The 12645-nt window shown below is 42.5% G+C and overlaps 1 protein-coding gene across 1 annotated transcript in view; it reads right to left on the bottom strand.

Moving 5' to 3' along the window:
- ZCCHC8 (zinc finger CCHC-type containing 8) overlaps nt 1-12645 on the bottom strand; it is a 1340563-nt gene that overhangs the window by 726507 nt on the left and 601411 nt on the right. Inside the window, 1 exon segment of the mRNA XM_044068587.1 lies at nt 822-845. Coding sequence (XP_043924522.1) covers nt 822-845 — 24 coding nt within the window.

The following is a 12645-nucleotide window of genomic DNA, read 5'->3' as shown; positions in this document are numbered from 1 at the left end:
GTGGTAGCGTTGTCGTCTCACAGTAAGGCGCTGTCCAATTTGATTCTCAGCTAGAGCATCTTCTGCGTGGAGACATGCGTGAATGGGCGTACCTTCGTTGAAGGTTGTGTGTTAGGCCTGGCAAGCCGGTATGTAAAAATCAACTGCCAATTATTAGAGGACCGGAGTTCCGCTGTGGCGATCCCTAACCGGGAAAAGCTGAAAGCACAAACAAACTTCTGGGTTATGTCTTGGAGGTGTTGTAATGTACATGTGGCACATAAGTGTTGAGTTGTCTGAAAATTGGATTACTGAGGCTTGTGGGGTAGTGATATTGAGGTCATTTGTGAAAATGCTACAGAGTAATGCCCCAAGAATTGAATGCTGTGGAGCTCCTAATGTGAGCAGGTTGTGGGGGGGGGGGGGTACGTTGCCATTTTACTGATTGCTGGCAGCCATCTACATAGCTTTGGAACTACTGGAGCACAGAGGGATTAAGGTTCAGTTTGGAAAGAGCAGATAATTTGAGATGGGAGATCATATCAAAGGGCTTGGACCCTTCTAAGAAGACTGCAGAAACTTTTGTCATCATTTCCGAGTTGGTTGATTGTATTAGTGAAGATGAGAAGTGCTGCTTTGGTACTGTGATAGGGCCTGACACCATGTTGGGAGTTTGACAGTAGGTTGCTGGTAAGTTACTGGAGCAGTTGTGAGCGGATACATCTTTCAAGGAGTTCTAATAGCGGGGAGAGAATGGTGATGTATGTATAATTTGTGAACTCTGTGGAATTACCACCTTTGAGTAAAGGGATTGAGCGAGCAATTTTCCATATTGCTGGGACATTTTGCTAAAGACCTATTGGTAACTGACACAGGATAGGATATGGCTTCAGCTGCTACTTAGGTATTCAGTTGGCAACAGTCACAACTGTAGTAGGTTCAAGTTGCTTGAGCAGTTTCTCTATGGTAGCTGTGAGGATGGACTAGAAAAAGGAGGTGGTGTTAAGATTTAAAAGTTTGGGAGCTAGTGGTGGATAAGAGTTTTGGCGTTTTGAGATGATATACTTTACGAAGTATGTATTAAATTCTTCAGCAATGGTACCAGAGTAAGATGGTACGCTTGGGGGAGGGGTCATTTGTCCTGGGTGAAGAATGGTATTGATAGTGCTCCAAATTCTTTAGGGGGTATGTCTGTGCCTCTTTTGTAAGTTATAGTGAAAGTTTTTGTCAAGACTGATTTGGTGCTTAGCCTTATTTCAAATTTGTTGGCATGCTATACAAATGTTTTGGGTTTTTAGGAGTGCCAAATTTGCTAAGCCTTGTCCCTATGCCTAAGGAGGTTCCTTGTTTCATTAGTTAGCCTTGGTATGCATGTGGCCTTAGTATGAACTGATCTGGGAGGGACCAATCTGTTGGGAATGTCAAGAAATGTATTACTGAAATCAACTGCAGTGTCAAGGGGCAAGTCCTTCAGTAAAGACCAGTTACATTTTTTTAGGGTGTCAATTAGGTCTTAGGGTTTAAAGTTTTTCTTACTGTGGATTTGGCGGAAAGTGGTATGTTTATTACTACTGACACGTCTTAATAGATAGGCTGGCATGTGGTCACAGACTGTCAAGGCAGACCGCCTCTATGCTGGTAGTGATGAGGTTTGTTGGTTCATGTCCAGTCTAGTAGAGACTGCAGACTTTTTCCTCAATCCTTGTATGGGACTGGATAAGTTGTGCAAAGTCAAAGAGGTTGATGTGTTTGCTGGGGTGGTGTGAATCACAAGTTGTCCGGTCTACATTAAAACTGCCCATAATGATAGTTTCTTGAGGTACAGATTTTGATATAGACTGGAGAATGTGTTCTATTGTGGAGACGTCATTGCCGGGTGGGACATAGGTACCTATAATGGTAATGAACTTGTTTTGGCTATACTGTAGTTTAGTGGGTAAGATGTCAATATTATTTGGGTTAGTTACATTAAGGTTGACTGGTAACAGCATGAGGGTACTCTAACAAAACAGCTACTCCACCACCTCTTCTCCTTTCTGTCATCTCTAATTATGTTGTAACCTGGTGGAGTGATTTCATTATCAGAAATGTGTGCCTTCAACCAAGTTTCTGTTAAGACAGAAATACTGGGGGATTAAAGGGATAGAGGTTGGGTGCACTTCTTAGACCTTATTGACTAAGCTTCTAAGGTTCATATTTAGAAGTAGCAAATCACAGACAGAGTTGAAGATTAGATGCATCTTGTACACGAGGGAGAGATGTGGTGTTATGGGGACCTGGGTTAGGGTGAATATCACCGCTTATTTAAGTTTAGTAGCAATAGTTACCAAAGTTAGTAAAAAAAATGTTTGGTGCGTGTTTGTGATGTTCGAAAGGTTTATTAATTTTTTTTTTTTAGTTTTGTTTAAGATAGTGCAGTCTAAGTTGTTTGGTGATGCTCTAATATTTCTTAACACCAACTATCTTAAAACAAGTGGTGTGTGTAAAAAATGAAAATGTATTTTTGCGAATATGCAGATTAGCTGAAAATGATAGTAAGCAGCTGCTAATAGGAGAGTGAGTATTATGCAGTATAGTGGTAACACTTATGACAGGTAGCTAGGGTGAAAGCTGCTTGGTATGCAAAGTAAAGGAGAGATGAAGTTATTTTGATAATACTGTACAGGAGGTACGTCGATAAGGATATGGCATTAGTGATAGAGATCACCTGGTAAACAGGGTGAAGGTATGGTAAGTATGATTTTAATTTCAAAGAAGAAGCTAGGGATGGTAATTAGGTTGAGTGAGGGATTGTATCTACAGTAGTTAATTAACATGGTTATTGACTGGTGAGGCAATGAGTGGAGTGGTTAGGGTTACAATAAAGTTGAGTGATCAGGGGGCAAGTAGGAATAGGGGCAGGGTAGGGGAGCGCAACAGGGCTGAGCAAAGGACGACTGTACAGCCAGGAAGTAAATCACTCTGGTTTGTCCAGGTATGGGCAGGATATCTCAGTACAGCATAACAGTTAAGTTTAATAGAAATTATTGTATCCCTGTGCCAAAAATGAGGAGAGAGTAAGAAAGTGAAGGCAATTTCCAACGGAAAACAGGCAGAGAAAATGTTGAGAAAACAGCAGCAGAATTTAGCGTTAATGGGGAAGACCTGATATCCGGGGTGGGGGGAGACAGGAGGGGTGTTTTCCAATAGTGTGCACTCCTGGGCAAGTTGTAGTGAAAGGGTACAATATAACAGTAGAAAAAGTATTCAAACATACACAACAGATATTGCCTTTTACAGGTAATGATGAACGAGGGGACTTTTTGCAGTTGCAGCTTTCTGGTAGGTTACTGTTAGAAAGGATAACTTGCAGCAATTGCTTTTACGGGGTCAGTAACATTTTTTAAAACTGAAGTAGTGTTTTTTATATTTATAACTGTCGTCAAACTGAAAATGTCGGCAGTCAATGTTGAATGCAAACACCGAAAAAAGACCAACAATGCAGGAGAAGGGAAATAGCAAATATCATTCCCCAAATTATCTTACTGTACTGCTATCAAAAAAAGAAAAGTAACTGAAAAAACAGGAAGAGACTGATAGTGTGGGGGGAGAACAGCTAGTAAAAGCAGATAGCAATGGCAGCTGAAAGAGAAAACCATTCAGTCACCCAAGATTGAAAAGAATGACCAAATACATTGAGATTTTCAAAGTAAGGGGGCTCATTTTGGAATATACAGAAACAAAGAACGCAAGGCTTAAAGAAACAGAAGATGGACATTCAGAATAATACAAAAAAGAGTTATTTACTCACCACAATGACAGATCAGTGTCCTTCCTCAGCATATGGGATCTCATTATCAAGCTTCAGAAGCCACTCCTTAGGCTCCTCCCAGTACCTATAATCCTTGCTGTTGCGTAAAATTGGGTCACATTTGTCTCAAGGAAAAAGGAAGGAATATGAAATCTAAAATAGAGATAGGGAAGGAAAAAAAGCTGCAAAATACTCAGAACTTGATAAGTAAACCTAAAGGAGCCAAGGCTAGGTCAGAGAAAAAATGAAGAACCAGAAGATCAAATACTGACACAAATGGAAGGGGAAGGGAGTTGAGGAAGAATGGAAACTATCTATTTGTTACATAACTTTCGTACCTTATGTTGTCATTTAATGTGTAAACCTTGGTCCAAATAGTAGCTGCACAAATGTCAAAAGATGTACTCTATGAAAGAATGCTGTTGATGAAGTAACTAATCTAGAAGAATGAGCTTTTGGGGGGAACAAGTAAAGACAGCCCCATTTGATTATAACTTTAGGAGATGCACTCAAGATAACCAGCAGGAGAGCAACACTGGATTCTCCTTTTCCCAATTTTGACAGGAGATGGGAGTAAAACTGATGAATTTTTTTCTGAAAGTTCTGGTCAGCTGTAAAAAGAACCTTAACTGATGGTCAGCATCTAGAAAGTGTAACGTGTATTCAACCTTTGTTTGAGAATGTCAGAAAAAAAGAGATTTACGGGATTAGTTAAGAAAAGATTCAGAAGCCACCTTAGGGATAAAAAGGATTTGTTCTCAGACTCACTGTCTTTTTGAAATAACAGGTACTGGGGTTTAGCAGACAAGGCATGAAACTTGGAGATCCTCCTCGCAAAAGCAACAGCAAGTAAGAGGAGCATTTTCCGTGGTAAGAATTTTAAATCAGTCTTGGCAGCCAGTTCAAAGGGAAGACTAGTTAAGCCTTGGAGTAGAATGGAAATATCCCAAGGAGGAACGGAGTCTCTCAGTGGAGGTGATAACAGAAATTCCTCTAATAAAGGCTTTATACAGCCTTAAGAATGCGGTGGACATGCGAGTCTCACCAATGTGAAAACACAATATTGCTGCTAAATGCATTATGACAGTGGAATAGCCAATTCCATTCTGGAATGTGGTCTGCCAAAAATGTCAGGATCCCTGTGAGGGTGGACTGAAAAAGGATCAAGATTCTCAACTGCACAGACAGAGAATCTTTTCCATTTACTTTTGTAAATCTTAAGTGTGGAAGGATTCTAGGAAGAAGTTATGAGGCCAGTAGCTTGTTACAAGGATGACAATGATCCTTCCCACCACTGCCTTTCATAAAAAAAAACTTTCCAATCAGCGGAATGGAGGGAAATGCATAAAGGAGTCCTGGGGGCCAGATGTGGGAGAGGGCTCCTATCAGAACTACAAAAAATCAAAATCTTGAATGCTTGGATGAACGAAAACGCAGGTAAATGAAATCGATATTGTGAGATCGCAGTAGAGTGAAAATCGGAAAATTTGCCCTTTCCTCACTGCAGTGCGATTTCGGACTTGGAGTAATTTTTTGGGGGGGTACAGCCCCTCAAAATAGCGATTTCGATTACCTGCGTTTTCGCTCATCCGAGTGTTCCATATTTTGATTTTTCGTCTATGTAATATAGACCCGGGAAGGAGCATCCTTCAATGACTTTCCCTCTGAAGACAGAGCAAAAAATTTGCTGTACTTGGCGATACAGGGGAGATGCACAGAGATCATAGCAAGGTTAGCCTCAGTGGCCAAACATCTGCTCCATAACTATTACACTGAAGGACCACTCATGAGGAAAAATAGACCTGGTCAATTTGTCAGCTAGCACATGGGACTTGCCCGGGATGTGTTGCTACTAGAAAATGGAGAGAAGATATCACCCACTGCCAAACTCTCATCACCTCTTGACATAACAGATAAGATCAGGTTCCTCTCAGTTTGTTGATATACTAGTCAACTGTCCTGTCTGAATGGATATCATTTATGGGAAAAGTGTATTAAGAGGCCTGCATAGCTAGGAAAATTGTTACACTTGGGTTATCCTGCCGTCAGGCGGTCCCGCAGTCGGCCAGAGTTCCAAAGTCTTGGTCCGGCATCGGTGCTGTCGCTTCTTCCCTGACGTCAGTGTGCCAGGGGTATTATAAGATGCAACAGACGCCATTTTCTTCAGTTTTTCTTGCCCCAGATGTCAGGTGCCCCCAAATAGGTAGGCAATACATATAAAATAAAGACAATACCTTCAGTCACAAGCAAATACACCACAAAGGTTGTAAAGGATAGTAAGGTATAGATAAGGCCAGCTAGTTCAGAGGGGATGGAGGGAGGGTAACCTGAACTGCAGCAGTGTGAACACTCGAACATCTACATTTACGGTAGGTACAAAACTGTACTATGTTCATCGTGTTACACTGCTGCAGTCATCACACTTGGGTAGAATCCCAAAGCTAACGTTGGGTGGCTGGTCTGTAAAGAGTTAGGATTGGCTATGAGACCCTGCAGAACTGCAGTGGCAAATCCTGCTCTGGATTTAGAGTAAAGAGGCAGGTGGTAATGCTTGGTAAAGGTGTGCACTGAACTCCAAGTTGCAGCCTCCAAAATTTCCTTGGTAGGTACTCCTCTGAGAAAGGCCGCTGAAGTGGCTGTAGCCCTGGTGGAATGTGGCCTAATGCTATTTGGGACTGATTTCCCATGCTGTGTGTAGCAGTAACGAATACAGTGTCCTATGCATTTGGATATTGTCTGCTTTGAGATGGCCTTGCCCTGTGATCCTGCAGCATATGCTACAAACAGTTGCTCAGTTTTTCTGACAAGCTTTTGTTTTGTCCAAGTAGAAGCGTAGCTGCCTGTGTATGTCCAAAGACTGCAGAAGTTTCTCCCCTTTATTCTGGGGGTTTGGATAAAAAGTTGGCAAATGGATGGTTTGGTTAAGAGCCACACTAGATACCACCTTTGGCATAAAAGTAGGGTTTGTCCTTAAAGAAACACTGTCCTGATGAAAAATTATAAAATCTTCCACTGCCATTAATGCCTGCAGCTCTGAGACTCTTCGTGCTGAAGTTACGGCCAGGAATAGAGCTGTTTTCCATGATAAAAATTTTAGATTGGCTGGCTCAAAAGGTGGCAGGATCAGCTTTTCTAAAACAAAATTGAGGTCCTAGGTTGGTGCTCTCCGGGGAGGTCTTATGTTTTTTGCCCCTCTGAGGTACTGCTTTAGCAAGGGATGAGAGAATAAAGGAGGATCCGTGTTATAATGTGCTGAAATGGCAGAGGCGTGGATCTTAATTGATGAGAAAGATAGGCCTCTGTCTAGCACCTCAGTTAAGTATTGTAAACTCTGAGGAATGTTTGGAACAACAAGATCTAGGCTTTGAGCCTGGTTCCAAGCGCAGAAACTCTTCCATTTTTCTAAGTAAGCTTTCCTGGTGCTAGTCCTTCTGGCCTCCAAAATGACATCCATAACCACTTTAGAGAGACGTGTTGCCTGTTTAACTAATAAATCTGCCATGCAGCCAGGTTTACGGTTTTGAGCTGACCGTGCAGGATCTGATTGTTTTGTTGAGTCAAAATCCATGGGGGGCCTTGTGCTAGGTTCCTTAAGATAGGGTACCAGTGCTGACGTGGCCAGTCTGGACCAATCAGGATTATCTGTGGTTTCTCGTCTGGTTTTTAGGAGTACCTTTGAAAGGAGAGGCAGAGGCGGGAAAGCAAACTTTTAGGTTCTTCCAGCTGAACAAAAGAGCATCCACTTTCCATGCTTGTTTGTGATAACTCCTTGTGTAGAATTTTTGTAGTTGGCAATTCAGTGGGGAGGCAAAAAGATCTAGGTCTGGGCATCCCCATTTTTGCGTTAACATGCTGAAGATTTGTAGATTCAATTTCCTTTCGTGGGGGTCCATGATATTTCTGCTTAGCTCGTCTGCCAGAGTATTTTTCTTTCCTGGCAGGAATTGCGCTTGCAGGTGACCTTGGTACATTAGAGCTGTGTTCCACAAGGTCATGACTTGCCTGCATAGGGGGTAAGAATGAGTGCCCCCTTGCTTATGTACCACATTACTGTGTTGTCTGTCTTTAGTAATAATTGTACTGGATGCAGAAGGTCCTTGAAAGCTGTTAGGGCATTTTGCACAGCCAACATCTCTTTTTGATTGATGTTAAGATGCATCTGGTCTGTGGTCCACTTGCCCTGAATGCATTTTCCTGCCATGTGTGCTCCACAGGCGTAATCCGAAGCATCTGTTGTTAGAGTCTGCCTGGCTGTGAGTAGGGTGAAAGGCTGACCCTTTTTTAGGTGACATACCTGTGCCCACCATCGAAACTCCTGTTGCAGGCAGGGAATCAGTGGTATTACTGCTTCTAAACTGTGAGAGTGCCAAGTCCAAACACTTTTTAGGTACCATTGTTGTTTCCTCATATGCAGTCTGGCATATGGTATGGGTAGTATGCAGGATGCCATGAATCCCAGGGCCTGCAGAATTTTTCTTGCAGGGAGATGGGACTTTTTTGCCAGTAGTTGAAAATATTGAGTTAGTTGAACCTGCTTGTCTGGTGTGAGGTAAGCCATCTGGGCCATTGTATTTAAGCTGGCACCCAGGAATATAATCTGTTGTGAGGGTACTTGTTTTGACCTCTTTTCGTTTACTGTGTACCCTTGAGAAGTTAGCAACCTTTTTACAAACGCCAGATGTTGTAGAAGAATGTCCTTTGTCTCTGCTTGAATGAGGCAATCGTCCAGGTATGGACATATTTGAATTCCTTTTTGTCTACAAAATGCAATTACTGGTGCCAGGCACTTTGTGACGATCCTGGGCACAGTAGATAAGCCAAAGGGCAGTGCAGAGAATTGGTAGTGCATTGTACAAGCTTTGAATCTGAGGTATCTTCTGCAAATTTGTCTGATAGGGACATGCAGGTATGCCTCTGAGGTCCAGAGTAACAAGCCAAGCGTTCTTGCCCAGCATGGGTAGAAGCTGCTGTAATGTCAACATTCTGAATTTCGGAATATCCAGGTAAGTATTTAGAATTGAAAGGTCTAATATGGGCCTCCAGGCCCTGTCCTTTCTGGGGACCAGGAAGAGTTTAGAGTAAAATCCTTGTCCTTGTTCATGCTGTGGTACTTTTTGAATAGCGCTCATTGTCCATGAGAGCTGAAATTTATTTCTGTGCCTCTGCCCATTGATTTTGTGGCAGGTCTGGCATTCTTTTTAGCCTTGGTAAAGTATGAAAGTGGAACCTGTAACCTTGAGACACATTTACAACCCATTTGTCTTGGGTGTTTGCCAGTTTTGAGAAAAAGTGCTAGTTTACCCCCAAGGAGGTTTCCAAAAGGGAAGTGCTTGGCGTACAAAGGGGGAAGTCATTGTGACTGTTTCCTGTAAGGTTGAAACTTGTCCTCACCTCCTTTTGGGGTTGAGGTGCCCCACTGCCATTGTATGTTTGAGCCTTGGGGTTGAGATCTGCCTCGTGGGCATCTGTATCTGCCTCTCTGTGGTCCATCTGACACTGGAAAGGACCAATTTTTTGTAGGCCAATTTCTGCTAAATCGAGGTGGCTGTACCTGTAAGAAATCCTTGACTGTTTGCATAGATTTAGCTTTATCCTCCATTTTCTTTAACACTTCTTCTGCCTTAACATCAAACAAGGTATCATGCTGTAAAGAAGCATCCAATAATTTTGCCTTAACATGATCAGGTAAACTCTGTTCTTTTAACCTGGCATGCCTTCGAATCACTGAACCTGTAACTGCGGCTCTACAAGAGGCCTCTAGAGAATCAAAACCACATTGCAGAGCATGTTTTCCCACCTGTTCAATTGCATGCAATAAATCCCTGCATTTCTTTACAATCCGGAGCTTCTGAGCTTGCAAACATTTTCTGTTTTAATTGAGCCAGCAAATATTGTTGGTACTTAAGCATGTGAAACTGGCAATTTAAAGCTCTTACTGCTAAAGTTGCAGATGTGTATACTTTCTTCCCCCATCTATCCAAAGCTCTGGAATCTCTGTCAGAGGGTACTGGATTTTTTGCAATGGAAGCCTTAACCCCTTTTGGACCCTGGGAAATAGTTTCTGGATCTGCAGAAGGGTTTTTATAAAGAAATTTGTGCGAGTCAGGGACTCTGTAATACCCATCTGGCTTAGCTGGTGCAGGGGGCAAGGAATCAGGAGATAAGCTAGATTCAGAGAACACATCATCCACAATATCTAGCACAGGCGGAATAGCCAGGGGTCTGTGCTGAAACAATAGAAGGAACTCTGAGCCTTTTCTTAGATTCTGAGTAATCCTGACTTTCCCAATGGAAATGCTCCCTCATGGTATGTAAAATTTCCCCAAAAGAATAATCCTCAGGAGGAGTGTCTGAAGGGATAGATTCTTCAGCATCAGAGTCCTCATAGGGGGGTAGAGAGTACCCCTGGTCTGAAGCGGAATCAGAGGAAATGGAAACCTGATCAGAGGAATCGGTCTGTTTTCACAGGAGGGGGATGGGAACCCCTGATTAAAGTAATGAGGTCTTCGGCCATTTAAGCATCTGTTTCTTAGGCATGGAGGCTTGTCCAGGAGAATGCTGTACTTGTTTCTTTGTCTTTAGTGGCACTTTTGTCTTGGCTGTAGTTTTAATAGTAAGATGAGAAGGTCTGAAAACACCCTCAAGAAGCCGATGCCTGCTCAGCGGCTCCAGACCCATCTGAGGGGTTAGTTTCCATAGGCCCAATACCTTGAGTATCCAGAGGGCTAGTCGTCTCCACGTGGGAGTCGGAGGCGGCCTGTGGCTCTGAGGTAGCGGGTGTCAGGGGCTGTGAAAGCACCTCATTGAGAACCGGCGACTGGCCTAGAAGAGGCTTCGTCTGTCCTTGAGTTTCTTCGGTATTGCGGTCGTCGGTTGATCCGACGGCATTGTATAATTGAACCTTCGGCCAAAATAGGGCAATGCAAATTCAAAACCCCTTTTAATAGTACGTTTGTTAAATCTAGCACAAAACCGACAACTAGTGACGTCGTGATCAGGGCCTACGCATGGAATACAGTAAGAGTGGAAGTCCTTACGAGGTATTCGCTTTCCACAAGAAATACAATTAACATTTTCTGACATCGGTTTGAGACAAGAAAAGTCTCCCCAATGGGGTACTTCGCTTTATTGAAGACTTCAGATCTGAAATTAGACTTCGAAAATCTCAGGAGTCGGCCAACTGGCACTTGCGAAGTGCTTCTGCTTCGGGCACCACGCGGCAAGAAAGACTGAAGAAAATGGCGTTGGTTGCATCTTATATACCCCTGGCGCACTGACGTCAGGGAAGAAGCGACAGCACCGATGCCGGACCAAGACTTTGGAACTCTGGCCGACTGCGGGACTGCCTGACGGCAGGATAACCCAAGTGCGATGACTGCAGCAGTGTAACATGATGAACATCTATTAAGGTTTCATGGCAAATGGCTGCAATTCTTCTCTGGTGAGACTGCATTGAGCAGAGTTTGGTTTTCGTGAATGTGATAGTGATTTCCAGATCTGGAAAGAGCTGTAGCAAGGAGTCCCTGGCCATGAGTACATTCCTGGTAAGGGCTGTAACAAGAAAGTAGTCTAAGTAAGGAATATAGAACTTGTGAATTTAGACAAGCTGCAACTACTGCCATACACTTGGTAAACACCAGGCGGGGGGGGGGGGCTATGATGAGACCAAAAAACAGAGCTCTGCACTGAAAATGACCGATTCCCAGCCGGAAGCAAAGATATAATCCCGGAGCATCCATCTTTACATAGCAGTACACATCCTGAAGACATATCTAGCACATGTGGTCACTCTCCTTCAGAAAGGATACAACAGACTAACGAGCATCTGGCATTTAATTTTCTTTATAGAAGTGTTGAGGTAACTCAGATCCCAAACTGGTCTGAGATCTCTGGTTTTCTATGGCACTAAAGAAACTTAAGTAAATTACAGATCCTCTTTGGTCTGTTGGGACCTGTTGGATGACTTAACTGACTAGGACATTCTTTATTTCTGAAGCTGCAACTTCTCTTTCAAAAGGTGAAACTTTGGAAAGTCTTTTTGGGGTTGAAGGTATAGTATGAAATAGCCTCTGGTTATCATCCTCTGGACCCATTTGTGTTGGATGAGGGATGCCCAGGTTGTTAGGTGCAAGGACAGGTGCCCCACCCTGACTGCCATCACTAGGTTTAAAGCAGTACTAGAATAAACTGAAGGGAAAGATTTCAAAGACTGAGAAAATGCCTCAACACATAAGACTGGTCTTTCTACAGATATTAAAATACATAGAGTAGAGTATATTATTACAAATCTGATACCAACAGATTCCAAGATTAGAACCAATTAAACTGTAGACATATCAGATAAAGGAGGATTTTTTTGCCATTTTGTACCTGAAGGGAGCAATCTTAAAGGCTGAAGACAACACCGGTTTATGTGGATAAAGACTTTTCATCACAAACACCAGAAATGCTTTTCTTTCTTTATACAAGACTCTGTACAGAAATGAAAATTAATTTCAAGTTGCTGAATCCTGCTTCACTTCAAGTCTTCTCACCACTTGAATTAGAATCTTTCACCAACCTTCAGACACAAAATGAACTAGCAAAGAGAAGACAGATGAGACAGGTGTGGCAGGAGCAAAGGCAACCAATTAACAGGCGCTAAAAAGCAAACTATGGATACTTCAAGGGAGAAATTTCCATAAAGCCCTTTCCAATTTTCCAAGAGAAAATTATGGATAAACAAAGGAGATTAAACAGGTTCCAAAAATGTGCAACTCCACAAAAACAATGCAATGGCAACACTGAATGAGGATATTACTAAAAAACAATAAACTGTTAAAGAAAAGGTGGTGACAAACTGTGAATTGCATTCTGAATGACAAATTGAAATCAGT

The sequence above is a fragment of the Protopterus annectens genome, chromosome 4.part0 (genome assembly GCF_019279795.1).
Source record: "Protopterus annectens isolate FY-2018-M chromosome 4.part0, PAN1.0, whole genome shotgun sequence".
Lineage (NCBI taxonomy): Eukaryota > Metazoa > Chordata > Ceratodontiformes > Protopteridae > Protopterus > Protopterus annectens.
The sequence above is the reverse complement of the archived record's forward strand: the minus strand, read 5'-3'. Positions and strand labels throughout refer to the sequence as shown.